The 15374-nt window shown below is 46.0% G+C and overlaps 1 protein-coding gene across 1 annotated transcript; it reads right to left on the bottom strand.

Annotated features, from left to right (window-relative positions):
* Window positions 1–852: 852 nt before the first annotated feature.
* On the bottom strand, window positions 853–5766 carry LOC100704655 (tripartite motif-containing protein 16-like). The gene is made up of 2 exons (XM_025904989.1): window positions 2100–5766; window positions 853–2033 (listed from the first exon to the last, which is right to left on the bottom strand). Exons 1-2 carry the CDS (start codon window positions 3039–3041, stop codon window positions 1353–1355), a joined length of 1623 nt encoding a protein of 540 aa, XP_025760774.1. The 5' UTR covers window positions 3042–5766; the 3' UTR covers window positions 853–1352.
* Between the last annotated feature and the right edge of the window lie 9608 nt (window positions 5767–15374).

Here is a 15374-nt window from a genome sequence, read left to right as displayed (position 1 = left end):
CGAATAATTTGCGTTGGACACGCGTCGAGGTGCGAATTTGCACGCGTCAAGTTAGGGGCGTCTGGCGCGTTTTGGTCGCGTCTTTCGCGTTCGGTGTGAACACACCGTAAGGAGGGAAACCCTCCAAAAAACAGACGGAGCAGTGGAGCAGTGGAGCAGCCAAGGCAATAGAAGGATATAAAAACTGTATCACTAAAATATAATTTATTATACAAAAACAGTTAAAAGTTTAAAAGCAATTAAAACAACCCTGGCCAGGGGAGAACACACAATAAAAATCAATAAAACATGAACATTAAAAGTCCGGTGGTGTCCGCCACGGCGTTAAAATCACTAAAATCCGGTGGTGTCAGCCACAACGTTAAAATCCAGCCAATCAGAGCGGGGCAAGGAAAACCCGGCGGCGTCCTTGGCCGTCCTGTCAGTCTCTCCGCTCAGAGGTGCTGGAAAGAAAGGGGGCAGCGATGGTCACTGTTCTTTCCAGTGGCTCGGTTTATTGCAGAGCTCCCTACTCTGCCCGCCGCTTTTCTGTAGCACGCCAGCTGTATGGTCTTCACTGGTAGATGGAATTGTAGACTTCATGAGATATCTGCAAGAGCTGGTAGGTATATTTTAGTTTTGCTTATTTATTTAGACATAGTTCACTAAATCCGGGTGGGGGGGTTGGGGGTGTTAACAGCGCAAGAATAGTTGCTGATTGGTCATTGCATACTGCTGCTTGTTGTCCATTTATTGCTAAAAAATAAAAAAATTTTTTTTTTTTTTTTACAATTTATCGGATTAAAGGGTTTAACTACCAACCAAATAACATTCTTTATTGTTTTACCATTGTCTTTAATTGTAGCTGATAAAACAGGAGTTATTTATATCAGGTGAAGAAACTGTCCAAAGTACACCACTTTTATAGAACATAAACAAATTAAGGGACATTAAACTTCCCGAAACATCCAGCAGATAAACCAAAACAACCATTAGATTGGTGGAGTGTGGTGAGTAAAGCATGCATTTCCTGTATCATTTTGTTACCATAGTTTGATGTATAAATGATCAAGTCTAATCGAAATCTCTCTTCAGAATCATAATAAAAGATATTTAATAATATCCAAAGGTATTCAACTTACTAAAAACAAACCAATCAAACTCCAGTGTATTGCTACATTTAATTAATTCAAGACTGATCAAGCATGCTGAATATGAGTAGAAGTATAATTTAAACTAATAATTCTTGACCATAATAACAAATTAAGGTTTATACTTATGCAAGAAATGTAGCTACACGTTTATTTACAGCAGCACATCTCTAGAGAACTTCAGAAGTTCTAATATAAACCCACTATATATACCCACTCTGCCTATTTCAATTTAAGGAACTCTGCAGTGTCTCCTCGCTCAAAAAGCATAAGTCCAGCGTAGAGTGGCTGAGTGAATGTGGTCTGGACTCTATGGAGTAGAATCACAGTGGTTTCAGAAACACTGTAGAAAGACAGAATACCTGCACTATTATCCAAGTATACTCCTAATGTGGAAGCCTCAGGAACTGAGAGCTCAGTTTGGACTTTGTTGTAGAAAAATTTATAACTCTTGCTATCACAACTTAATGCCCAAGATTTATCATTTAATCCAAATACACAATCATTTAGCCTCCCTACTCTGCTGATATTCTTGTATGAAACTGCTACATAAACTTTTCCTCTCCACTTCACCTCCCAGTAACAACGTCGCGTCAGACTCTCTTTACTCAGGACCTGCCAACAAGGAAGAAATCTGTCTGGATGATCAGAATAAGGCTGCTGTTGTTCCTTAAATGTTGCTTTTCTGTTCCTCTCAGATAATAACAGATGTGTGTTTGCTGTGTTTGGATCCAGTGTGATTGCACATGAATATTTTAAGAATTCATCTCTGGTCTTTGGCTCTGGTTGTAGTTGTGACAATAAAACATCCACCATAGTCACCACCCGTGAGATGTTTGTCCATTCCTCTCTCAGAATGTCCTGTAGTTTATCTCTGGTCTTTGACACAGCTGCTGTCACATCCTCAAAGTACCTCAGAGGACGAATATTGATGCTGGATGAGTGTGTAGACTCACTGAGTGCTGACAGTGAGGGGTAGTTGTGTAGAAACTGGTTGTGATCCTCTGTGTGTGAGAGTTGCTCCAGCTCGCCGTCTTTCCTCTTCAGCTCAGCGATCTCCTGCTCCAGCTTCTCCCGAAGCTCTTTGACTCGACTCACTTCAGTTTTCTGCCGGGATCTGACCTTCTTCTTCATATCGGATCTTTTTTCCTGGATGAGACGGATCAGCTCAGTGAACATCTTCTCACTGTCCTCCACTGCTTTATCAGCAGAGCCATTGACGGCCTCCACCTCCTGTTGAAGCAGCTTCACATCTTTCTCTCGCTCCTGGATTCTCTGCTGGATGTTTAGTCGTCTCACCTCGAGCTCCTTCTGCTTCTCAGTCCTTTCTGCTGCAGCTGGGACTGTTTCATGGCCTTTATGTTCATCCATCAAGCAGAGATAACAGATACTCTGCTGATCAGTACGACAGAAAATCTTCATCACCTCATCATGACGAGAGCAGATGTTCTCCTGGAGCTTCTTGGAGGGGGCCACCAGCTTGTGTTTCTTTAATGGAGCTGCATCATAGTGAGGTTGGAGGTGTTTCTCACAGTAAGAAACTAAACAAACTAGACAGGACTTGATGGCTTTCATCTTCCTCCCAGTGCAGACATCACAGGCCACATCTTCAGGTCCAGCAAACCAGTGATCAGCTGGAGCAGCTTGGAGTCTAGTCTTCTTTTTCTTCAGATCCTCCACCAACTCTGCTAACAAGGTATTTTTCTGCAGCACAGGCTTTGGTATGAAAGCTTTCCTGCACTGATGGCAGCTGTGGATTTTTTTGTTTTTCTCCTCTTCATCCCAGAAACCTTTAATACAGTTCATGCAGTAGTTGTGTCCACAGGGAATAGTTACTGGATCCTTTAGTAGATCCAAACAGAGTGAACAAGATAATTTTTTTGAATCCTGCTGATTTCCTCTCTGTGCCATTTCACCTCTCAGCAACAATGATTGCCTGTAGAATGGAGCCGATACCAGGCCGTGTGCAGGAAAAAGCACAGTTTGAACTTTGGAAGCAGCTTGTCCCTCTTCTAAAACTTTATAATCTGTACTTTGAAAGTTTTAAGCCATAAAAGTTTAGCATGTGATCATACAGGATCACAGGAGCATAAATCGCTTTGTATGAACTTTGAGTAGAGTTCTTTGTCCATGCAATGTATTACAATTAGATGTGCTTTATTTAGGTCAAAATAAAATTGCTATGTTTGTGTTGCAGCCAAAGTATGACAAACAACATAGCTCAATGAAAAAAATATAACACTTGTCATGGCTCCCTATGGCCTTGTACCCATCCCCTCTCCTTTTGCTTTCGTTGCTCTTGGTCCCTGGCGTTTGAATTTTGATTTCTCTCCAGGTCTCAGGTGTTCGTATGACTGAGGTTTCCAGCAGGCATGGTCAGGAGCTGCAGTTTTATTACATCTGAGTGTCCTCACCTCATTTTCTACAGTACTTAAGGACATGCGTTTTTTCTCCTTTCATCACCAAATTCTTTAGTTAGGGTAGCAATATTTAAGTCTAAATGTCTAGTATGTATTTGTGTGTGATTGCCTTGTATTTTGGAGGAAGTCCTCAGTGTGCTCAACTCCACTTGCCCTTTTAACTGGAATTTCATCTCATGGATTTACTGCTGTTTGAACTTCTCTCCTCAAAGCTTCAGCTTGTTTTATACTCATAGGAAAGTGTAACTGTCTCTGTCTTACGGGTGTGTCTGTCTCCTGTTAGCTTACCTAGCTCAAGTCATTGTTAAGAGTCCAGCAGCTTTTTTTCTGGTGATTTGCACATGTGGATAAACGAATAGTTATGTCTATAACTTCTGTTCCCTGAAGGAGAGGAACGAGGTACAACACATAAGTATGGGATATCACACCCTCGCGTGTCCTGGCTGAAGAAACCTTTATTCACGCCTTTAAGGCAGATGACGTGTGATGACACGTGCACGGCCCCGCCTGCACATATAGCCGCTGTCATCACGGTCATCCCTCAGTTCGATAGCCACTCTTCACCGAGCCAAACTGCTCAGTGGGGCCACCTTGTGTTGTACCTCGTTCCTCTCCTTCAGGGAACAGAAGTTATAGACATAACTATTCGTTCCCTTTCAGTCGATTCACTCGGTACAACACATAAGTATGGGACATATATACACGCCCCACAGAGCAGCCACCGAACCGGAATCGGGCCACCACTTCCTTAGTGAGTGGTAGACCCAGCAGAAAGGACAGTATGAGCCACCGAAGGGGCTGTAACGTCCAACCGATAAAACTGCACAAAAGTGTGCGGTGATGCCCAACTAGCTGCCGCACAAATATCAGCTACAGGCACCCCTTTAAAAAGAGCCCATGAGGTTGCCATCCCCCTGGTGGAATGAGCTCTCACCCCGTGGGGCAAAGCAAGACCTCTGGTGCCGTATGCCAGTGAGATAGCTTCTATAATCCAGTGGGACAGCCTCTGTTTGGACAGAGCTCTACCTCTATTTGGATTGGCGAAGCAGACAAACAGCTGGTCACATAAACGCACATTCTGAGTGTGCTCAATGTAGGTGCGTAGCACACGCACTGGACAAAGAGAATGCATCCTCCTCTGCTCCTCAGATGCAAAAGGAGGGGAGCAAAAGCTCAGCAACTCAAACTCCATTGAGCTATAAGATGCAGGCATGATCTTGGGAAAATAGGCAGCATTTGGACGCAATACGACCTTGTGGCCATCAGGAGAAAACTGTGTGCAGGCGGGATGCACGGACAGCGCATGAAGGTCACCCACTCGCTTTGCCGAAGCCAAAGCGAGAAGTAATGCAGTCTTATATGAAAGAAATTTCATATCCACAGACTCGATGGGTTCAAACGGGGGGCTACAAAGGGCCTCCAGCACCAAAGACAAGTCCCAAGCAGGGACACTGGACTTAAGCACGGGTCTCAGCCGGCGAACCCCTTTCAGAAAACGTATGGCGAGGGGATGTGCACCTGGTGTCACCCCGTCAAAGCCAATATGACAAGCAGATATAGCTGCTAAATAAACCTTAATTGTCGAAAATGAAAGGCCCTTATCCAGCAGCTCCTGCAGGAATGTCAAAACATCCACAATAGAGCACTGAAATGGGAGAGTGTGGTGGTCATGGCACCATTGCTCGAAGGCTCGCCATTTGTAAGCGTACAAGCCTCTAGTAGATGAGGCCCTAGCGCTCTGGATTGTCGCTATCACACTGGGTGGCAAACCCTTAGCAATCAAGTTTAGCCTCTCAGCAGGTAAGCATGAAGGCGCCACAGATCTGGGCGCGGATGAAACACTTCTCCTCCCGCCTGAGAGAGGCGATCCCTGCGGAGAGGAAGCTGCCAAGGACTCGCTGCTAGCAGGCTGATTATCTCTGCATACCACGACCTTGTGGGCCACCAAGGGGCCACTAGAATCAGAGAGAGGGAATGCCGACGCACTCTCTCTAGAACTGGAGATATCATTTCCACTGGGGGAAATGCATACAGGAGCACGTCTGGCCATTGGTGCGCTAGCGCGTCCAAGCCCAAGGGTGCATCGTGGTCGATTATGGAGAAGAACAGGGGGCAGTGAGTATTTACCCTGGAAGCAAAAAGATCTATTTGCGCCTTGCCAAATAGATCCCAAATCTGAGCCACTATTAAAGGGTGTAACCTCCATTCTCTCACCAGAGGACTCCCCCTGGAGAGAAGGTCCGGCCCCAGGTTCAGGTGGCCCGGGACATGGGTGGCTCTCAGAGACAGAAAATGAACACTGCACCATAACAGCAGAGAGCGAGACAGCTTCAACAGGGGAAGAGAGCGTGTTCCTCCCTGCCTGTTTATGTAAGACACCACTGTTGAATTGTCCGTCCTGACTAAGACCTGCTGGCCCTCCAGGACTGGACGGAAATGCTTTAGAGCTAAGAACACTGCTAACAGCTCTAAGTGGTTGATGTGCAGCTGGCGCTGAGCTGCGGACCAGATCCCTCTCACTGATGCACCCTTGCACAGCGCTCCCCACCCTCTTAGGGAAGCATCTGTGGACACCACCTTGCGAAACAACACCCTCCCAATCCGAGAGCCCTGATGCAGCAGCCTGGGCTCCCTCCAAGGACGGAGAGCTAGCATGCAAGACGCGGTTACCGGCAGCCTCCTCCGGAGGTGACGCGATGCACACAGGCGGTGAGAGAGAGTCCAGCGTTGAAACGCTCTCATTTTTAACAGTCCAAGTGGCACTATGGCGATCATAGATGCCATCATGCCCAACAAGCGTAATATCGTCTGGAAACGCAGTCTGCGTCCCAGCTGAAACTGAGCGAGGCAGCGATGAAACGCGGCCACTCTGTGCTCCAACAAACGTGCGCGGCTGGAAAGTGAGCATATTTCCAAACCGAGGAAAGAAATCTGCTGACTCGGGATTAGCGAGCTCTTTTGAAAGTTCACAGAGAACCCCAGTGTCTGAATGTGTGACAGAACCAGTGACAGCTGTGTCTCCGCCTGCTCTCTGGAGCAAGCTACGAGAGCCCCGTCGTCTAGGTAGGCTAAGATGGGGATGCCTCTCTCTCTGAGGGGCGCTAGCGCTGCTTCGGCACATTTCGTAAAGGTGCGAGGAGCGAGCGACAGCCCGAACGGCAGCACTAGGTATTCGTAGGCTACGCCCTCGAATGCAAACCTCAGAAACTGCCTGTGTTTCGGGTGTATAGCCACATGAAAATAAGCATCTGTTAGATCGATTGTCGCAAACCAATCTCCCGGGCCGACTGCATTCAAGAGCTGTCTGAGTGTTAGCATCTTGAACCTGTACGTACGTAGATACGTGTTCAAGACTCGCAGGTCGAGGATGGGACGAAGCCCTCCCCCTCTTTTCGGAACAACAAAATAGCGGCTGTACCAACCTTTGTCTGTCTCCGAAGCGGGGACCACTCGTATTGCTCTTTTCTGCAATAGCGCCTTTATTTCCTCTCTGAGTATCATGGCCGCCTCGGTGTTGACAGTCGTGTTTACGACTCCCTGGAAACGAGGCGGCTTGACCCGGAACTGCAACCGGTAACCCATGGCAACGGTTCGCAGCACCCACAGAGAGGGGGCGCAAGCGCGCCACTGAGGGAAGCGAGCAGCCAGCCCGCTGACCTGCAGCACCGTCGGCGGGGCGTTGTCGCCCCCAGTGTGTCTGCAGGGGACTGCATCACCTGCCTGACCTGGCTCATTCTGCCCGCAGGCTGAGCATTTGTGATTGTTTGAGAATAAACAACACTCTTTATTGATTGTAACATGGGAACATGTACATTCATACATTTTGTTGGAGGCACCTTTTCTGGGGCACAACAAAGAAAAACAGCGGGAACACTTGATGTGGTCACCTGAACATTTAACACACCTGAACAGGGAGTTACCTGAGGCATTTTGTGTGCAGGGGTTTTGTGGTTGGGAGACTGTGTTAGGAAAGTGCAGCGCCTTCTGGGGCTGACAACCTGAACAGAACTTAAGCGGCACCTCTTGGGCAGCAACAGAGGGGTAAAAGCAGCGTCTCCCTGCTGCTGGACCCCTTCTCCACTCGAAACCACAGCTAGGAGGGCTGAGGCTTCTTCCTCCGGGGCGTCAGGTCCCGCCGGGGGCCCGAGGGTGGGCCTCTGCTCCAGGCCGACTGGCGTGGAGCTCGGGCCGGAGGATGTGCTCTCGCTGGCGGCGCACCCACTTCAGCAGTGGGCGCCGGTCTCTTGCCAGTCGGCAGAGGAGCGGCGGGCCTGTGAGAGCTAGCTGCGGGCTTGGGCTTGGGCTGACGTCTGGGGATGATGTCGCGCAGAGCTTCCGTCTACTTCTTCCTCAGATCGAATCTAGCCTGAATGGCTTCAAGTGAATGTCCGAATAACCCAGCCGCAGACACTGGTGCGTCCAGATATACAGCTCTGTCTCTATCCGGGACGTCAGAGAGGGTCAGCCACAGGTGCCTCTGCGCCACTACTGTCGAAGCCATCCCTCTGCCCAGGGAGAGCGCTGCACAGCGAGACGCATGGAGGATGTAATCTGTGGCGACTCTGACCTCGTTAAGAAGAGGTGCCAAAGGGCTGTCATCAGGAACCAGCGATCCGAGCTCCGCCAGGCACATTGCCTGGTACGTCTGGAGCATGGTGACGGAGCTCATGGCGCGAGCAGTGCCGGCCTGAGCCCGATAAATCTTCTCCAGCTGTGAAGCAGAGAATCTGCAGTGCTTGGACGGCAGAGTTGCGGGGCCACCGACACCATGGTTATGGGACGGGGCCAGATAAGCAGCCAGAGACGGCTCCATAGGGGGTGGGTTAGCTAAGCCAGCCCCCTCGGCGCCGTCCAACTCCATGTACTGTCCATAGCCGGGCACAGTGACGCGGGTAGACAGAGGTTTGTCCCATGATGCTGTTAGCTCGCAGAGAAAGTCTGGGAACATGGGAAGGCAGTTTTTGGCCGTTGCGGGCTCCGGTGGGAGGAAAAAACCCGCGAACCGCGACGGCTTCTGAGCTGGCGGAGGAGAGGGCCAGTCCACCTGCAGCTTCTCAGCAGCACGGCGAAACAGGGAGAAAAGAGAGGTGTCATCGTGGCCGACCGGCGCAGCAGCGGCAGCACATTGGGCCGACAATGAGCTCTCCTGCTCATCCTCCGACAAACCATGGATGTCCAGGCCGATGTCCAGCACGTCATCGTCTTCCTGGGGAGCGCTGGCGGGCTTCAACCCAGGCTGAAGCCCGTCAGCGCTCCTGCATGGTTCCGGCTCGTCATCGGCTAACCCGTCAACATATTCCATGTGGTCAGCCCAGCTAATTGCGGGGACATCGACCGGGAAATCCTCGTCTTCGGACTCGGACGAAGCCGGGGCTCCAGACTCGGAAAGGAAAGGGTCATGCCGTGCGACAGCCGAGCGTCCCAGCACTTTTTCCACAAACGTCACCCGTCTTTCCAGGGTTGAGCGCCGGAGCTGGCGACAAAACGCACAGGCTTCGGGCTCCGTCAACGCTCTCCTAGCGTGGACGATTCCCAGGCAGACAGGGCAGGCATCGTGCTGGTCGCTGTCGTGCAAACAGAAACCGCATCCCTGAGGACAGGGGCGAACAGAAGATTTCTGCTTTGCTCGCTTCGGTTTGGAGTCCATTCCAAAACGCAAAGCGAAACGCTGCACAGGAAAAACTTGAAATTAGCGCTCCGCGGGCAGCCTACACACCAACTGGGCGGTGGAGGCTAACACCAACAGGGGCAGTTAAGCTAAGTTCAAGTCGGCAGACAACGGAGCTAACTAGCAGCAGCTAGCTAGCCGAACTCAGCAGAGGTGTTCTCAGCGAGGTGAAGAGCGTAAGAACTGAGGGATGACCGTGATGACAGCGGCTATATGTGCAGGCGGGGCCGTGCACGTGTCATCACACGTCATCTGCCTTAAAGGCGTGAATAAAGGTTTCTTCAGCCAGGACACGCGAGGGCGTGATATCCCATACTTATGTGTTGTACCGAGTGAATTGACTGAAAGGGAACTGCTGGTCTGTCATGATAAACTGGTGGGAGAGCAGCGTGCTTGGAAGTCTGCTGCTGGCTCAGCTTTCAGTTCTCTGAGATCAGTTATGATCTGTGTTTCGAATGAAAGCACAGCTAGCAAGTTAATGAACTTTATTGATTTAACTTCATAATAGATGAAATTCCTCTTCCTGACCACTTTGAACCTGTGTGATGTAGAGAAGATGGGAAAAAAGTTATTGTGAAAAAGTTGTTAATAACGTCGTTAGTACATTAGCACAGAAAGCTGTCACCATGATGGTGAGGAGACAGCAGCATATTTTTAGTTCCCCCTGTATATATTAACAGTTAGCCATCTCACACACTGCTCAAACCTTTTAATTCAGTAAATTTTGTTTTTTTAATAATATCATATCATATTTTGATATACTTAAATAAATTAAGATGTAGGCCTGTGTTCCTGAGTTAATGAACAACTAATTCTTTTCTGAGATGGCAGATTTATAGAATATGCTGCTGGAAAAAAACAGCATATAAAGTACTTAAAATGACCTAAGTCTTAAACATATGCAGGAGTAGTATTTTTCAATTTAATATTGATGTTGAACATTTTTCTGCAGAATTATTCTTACTTTTGATACTTTATGTCATGGTGCTGGGTGTGACCCAGTGTTTTGTGTTTGATTTACTTCTTGATTATTGTTAAAGAAGCTTGGAGTTTCTGTTTCCGTACCCTCCCTGTGTTTCACATTAGGTTACCCTTTGTCTCTGTGCTTCATGTTCCCTCTGTCTCCCCGGTCAGTCATGTCTCTCTCTGTGTCAAGTCCACTTATCTGTGTTATATTTCCTGTTTTACTTTGAAAGTCCGTTTCTCATGTCAGTGTTTCTAGTTTGCTTCCCTTGTCTTGTTAGGTACTGGTGAAGGGGAGTCATCCTAAAGCTCAGGCAAAGAATCACACTCCTCTTGGTTTGGGGCAAGGTGTTTAGCATTGTCCTCCTCTGAAGACATAAGGCCGTGGACCAGAAACTCCAGGAGGAACAAGCCAGATTTCCCAGTGGCCTGTCGCGCATAAAGAAGATCTTTATCTTGCGCACCATCATCAAACAGAGTTTGGAATACCAGCAGCGTCTCTTGATCAATTTTGTCAATTTCAGAAAGGCGTTCAATAGGCGAGATTCCCTCTAGAACATTGCGTGGCATCCCTGAGTAATTTGTCCAAATACTCCATCCCTCTACCTTCGATCCAGTTGCTGCGTCCGCACAGAGGATGGCTACATGGATTTCCTCACCACTGTGTGTGTGTGTGTGTACAAGACCAAGAACAAGACCAAGGTCATCAGGACTGGTTACATGGCGGCACAGGGTCCCATTATGGTGGAGGAGGTGAACCAATTCACTTATCTGGCAGCGTCCTTGCAAGCGACTGAGATGCTGAACACGACGTTGTGTGTTGAATGCAGTCTTCCAGCGCTTCTGGCTGATCTGGTCGACCCCAAAGATTGACGTGGCGATGAAGATTCGTCTGCTTAATTCCATCATTATACCCACTGTGATCTATGCTTGTGAAATGTGGAAAACATCTGCCAAAATTTTATAAAAGACTGTGCGGCACAGCAGCAATGGCTAAGATGGACCCTGCAGGTCTCTTACTGGGACCATGTCACAAATTAAGAAATCAACAGCCAGACTGCCACACGTCCCCTCAGTGACATTATGTCTGAGCAGCGTATGCACTTTGGAGATCACATTTTATGCCAGTTGCGCACTGACTGCCCAAGATCGCCATCATGTGGAACCCACCCCACGGAAGACGCAAACCAGGCCGCCCCCAACAACATGGCGGAGGACTTTCATTGATGATCTACACACCTTAGATATTGCATGAGGTCGAAGCAGCCACAGCTGACCAATTACCCTGGCGCAGACTTGCCGCCCAATGCGCCGAATGGCCGAAAGTCTTGTGTATGTTATTGGGACGGTTGGGTTTGGGGGGCAGGGGGTGGGTCGACTCTGCTTGCCTTTCTGTAAAAGTACACCACTACGTGTCAAATCTGTCTTATTTGTGTTATGTTATCTATCCATGTCTCTATGTTTGTATGTATGTATCACAAATTTCCAAGAAACAGCACTTCAACATTGTACCATTGTATTAGTTTAATTTTCACAGTTGAATGCATTTGTTTCCTCAGTACAAATAAGGGTTTTTCCCCCCCCTTCTTCTCCATCTTAATATCAGCAAACATCCATGTTTCATATCAACACACATCACATTACAGATCATTATTCGCATTAACACATGTCTACAACATGTTGTTAAAACTCTTTTCTTCACTCCTCTCCCTCCACATCAAACCAGGACTAGTTTTCCTAAAAAGCACCTCAAGGTGAACTTATGCTTAATTTTCCACAGCTTTGAAAAAAATTGAGCTGCAGGCGAGTTTTTTTTTTCGTTGAATTGTCCAGTTTGATTGTGTTAACAAATCGATTTTGTCTAAATTAGTAATTCAAGGATTTTTCATACAAAAATCCTGTTATTAAATTATTCAAGACATTCTTTAGCAAATTGTACGGACCTTAAAGATCAACCTCAGACTCAGATTTCTTTTTGGAAAACCAGCCCAGTTTGGTTCAAAATCCTAATTTGTCTAGTGCATAAAAAAAAAAAAAAAAAATCAGCTCCGGTCTATAATGAGGCATGATGTAAAATGATCACACAGATGCACACACACACACACACACACACACACACACTCAATCAATCACATCCAATCAAAACACATAGGACCCAGTAATCACAGCCACCCGGGTCAAAGTGAAACTGAATCATCTGTCCAACTTTGCTCGAAATGGTTCAAAATGTACTAATGACATAGTAAAACCTTACAGCTCATGATCATCAGGGTTTTAATGCCAACGTTTTTCATTTACAACCAAAAATAGAGATTTTTTTTCATTTGTCAGCTACGTTTCTTTGGAGAATTGCGAATGTCCTGGACCAAACATCTAAAACATATAAAACCAGCCTAACTGTTTACAGTGATAATGACAACGATGTACTGATGTGCAAGAATGTTAAAGTATTTGCTGGATGCTTGAAAAACCCAAAGAAATCAGGTCACACATCAGGTAGACTAATTGTAAGAATCTAAAGAATAAAAAAACAAAAAAAACCAATCAACTGACTTTGTGGTGATATGTGAAATTCCTGAGGTGCTAAAAATACAACATTCATATTAAACTTTGCATGAAAAATTGTTTTCTTCCCATTAATTTGACTGCACATTGTGTCTCAACAGTCCTTGAGAAGATTTAGTAAATCATAATAAATTTGAAAACTCTAAAAGTAACAACAAAGGCAGGAAATGAAACTAAAGTGGATTTGGCAGTTAAATTTGCACAATGGGCTCAAACAAAGTCGACAACAGCTAAAACTAATGGATGCTGAAACGCATCAACACAAGTGATACATCAAGTTTGGCTTCTTGTTGACGCGGGTGGCTGCAACAGTAACGACAAAAGGCTCTTCTTGGTTTGGTATGAAGTATAAAAAGGAAACAATTAAGACTACCGGGTTCATAGCAGGCATAGAAGGTCAAAGGCCGAGCCGCTGACTGAGAGTTTGGCTGCCGCTGAAGGTCTTCATGAGTGTTCAATGTGAGAAGATATGCAAGGCTAGCTTGTTAGCAACATTCTAAATACATCATCGGCGCTACTGAATATAATACTGTCAGTGTTATCGTCAGCAGTTACTGAATACATGACCGTGCCATTGTGATTTACAATACTGCAGGGCTGTAACAAAATGTCCAAACATTAAAAAAATTGTAATTTGGTGCTAATAATATAATGACATTCAGAACACAATTAAATTGTTTTAATTCTGGGGTTTATTTTATTGTTCCACCTAAAAGAAAATGACGCCAACAATGTATTCCTCTGCAGCTATTGTTCTGTTGTACATCAGAGGCCATTTAATTGTTTAAAGAAAACACTCATGTATTCAAGGCTCTGCAAAAGCCCCTTTTCTAGACATTGATGTGTTTAAGAATTTGAAACGTGAGCGTACCAGCAAGGTTTTTCTGTGCAGCAGGCATTGGTTATTATTACACCAATCATTGGTCCGGGTCTTCTTACACAGTTGTACATGACATTTTCTTTTATTAACTTGTTCATGTTGCTGGAATTTGTTGTAGGTATTTGTTTATGCATATTTATTATTGTATTATTTATTAAAAGCTTGTTCAGTGGTTCCTGTAATCGCCTAGTTAGAGTCAGGTAGCTGTAATTCTTAAATGTGTGAGATAAATAATTTTCTGCCCTTCAAAACAGTTTGTGAGCTCAAAGTTATTTCATTAGTCCCACTCATTGACACATCAAATGCTCCTGCCAAACTCTCAATGAGCAGCTCCAGCCTAAGGTCAAGGCCATGGAAAGGTTATGCTAAGCTCAAAGGTCACGGTAAGGTCATAACACTGCATTAGGTCAACGCATTTACCCAGATGACGATTGACACTTGGTTTCAAGTTTTAAAGAAAGTAAACCCCTTCTCTCGATGCAGACTCAGAACTTACAAACCTCATACATTCCAGTTTTTCCACAGGACTTCAAAGATTATGTCGTGGAAATCAACTACCCACGCACACAAACACACTTTGTTTTGTTTTTAATAACAGGCATTCCTTCATTCTCACTGATGTATGATCAGTAATATCACAGACAGCATGATGGATGTGTGGATGGAGCAATATGATTGGTGACACCTCACAGACACATGACCACATGATGAAAGAGCTCTGTCAGTGTCCAGTCCTTTGTTGCTACCAAATCTATCAAGAACTTGACTTTAAGATAAGAACTCTTACTTCACACCCTTCAGAAACCTTGAATTTTATGTTTCTCCACTATTTTTTAAATTGAATAAGTATCTATTGAGAATGTCAAAATGTTCCAATATCAATGTGGAAAATCATTTGTTTCATCCCAGAAACACAGTCTCTTTGGGTAGCACAAGGTTTTTTCAGGGTGCTGACACCACATGTCTACAATGAGACTTCTTTTCTTTTTCATTGTAGTAGTATTTGTTCAGGCTGCTACTGTTTCCCTACTTCACAACTGACTCACACAGACAAACAGACAACAACAGACAGAGTCATATTTACATTATTTACAACATATTTTATCCTCTGTAAACTGCTGTGAACTGAGGAGAGGCAGTAAGCTCGGGGACTGGACTCAAAGGTGACCTTTATCTCAGTCATACTGCAGGTAGAAACTTTAAAAGGTTGTTGAAATTGTTTTTGAAAATGTGACATTTTGAAGTCCCTCAGTTAATTTCAGATACAGTGCGAAGCCTGGGGGAATAGGTAAAGGACAGAAGGCGAGTGAGACGACAGGACGTGTCCTTCAGAGGAACAAAAGGAGTCTTTGTACATAAGGCTCATTGTTTTTGGTTTTCAGTGTTCAGGAACTGGCTTGAAAAAGCCTTCACTGAAAAATTCCAACTGGAAACTATTCTTTTAATTTAACCATTTATCAAAAATCTGTAACTGCTTAATTTCCTTAATTTGTTTAATGAGGGTGACCGTGGCTCAAGAGTTGGGAGTTTGCCTTGTAATCAGAAGGTTGCCGGTTCAAGCCTCGGCTTGGACAGTCTCGGTCGTTGTGTCCTTGGGTAAGACACTTCACCCGTTGCCTACTGGTGGTGGTCAGAGGGCCCGGTGGCGCCAGTGTCCGGCAGCCTCGCCTCTGTCAGTGCGCCCCAGGGTGGCTGTGGCTACAACGTAGCTTGCCATCACCAGTGTGTGAATGGGTGTAAAAAAAAAA

Source organism: Oreochromis niloticus, linkage group LG3, assembly GCF_001858045.2.
Source record: "Oreochromis niloticus isolate F11D_XX linkage group LG3, O_niloticus_UMD_NMBU, whole genome shotgun sequence".
Lineage (NCBI taxonomy): Eukaryota > Metazoa > Chordata > Actinopteri > Cichliformes > Cichlidae > Oreochromis > Oreochromis niloticus.
Note: the sequence above shows the minus strand (reverse complement) of the source record. Positions and strands in the feature narration are given on the sequence as shown.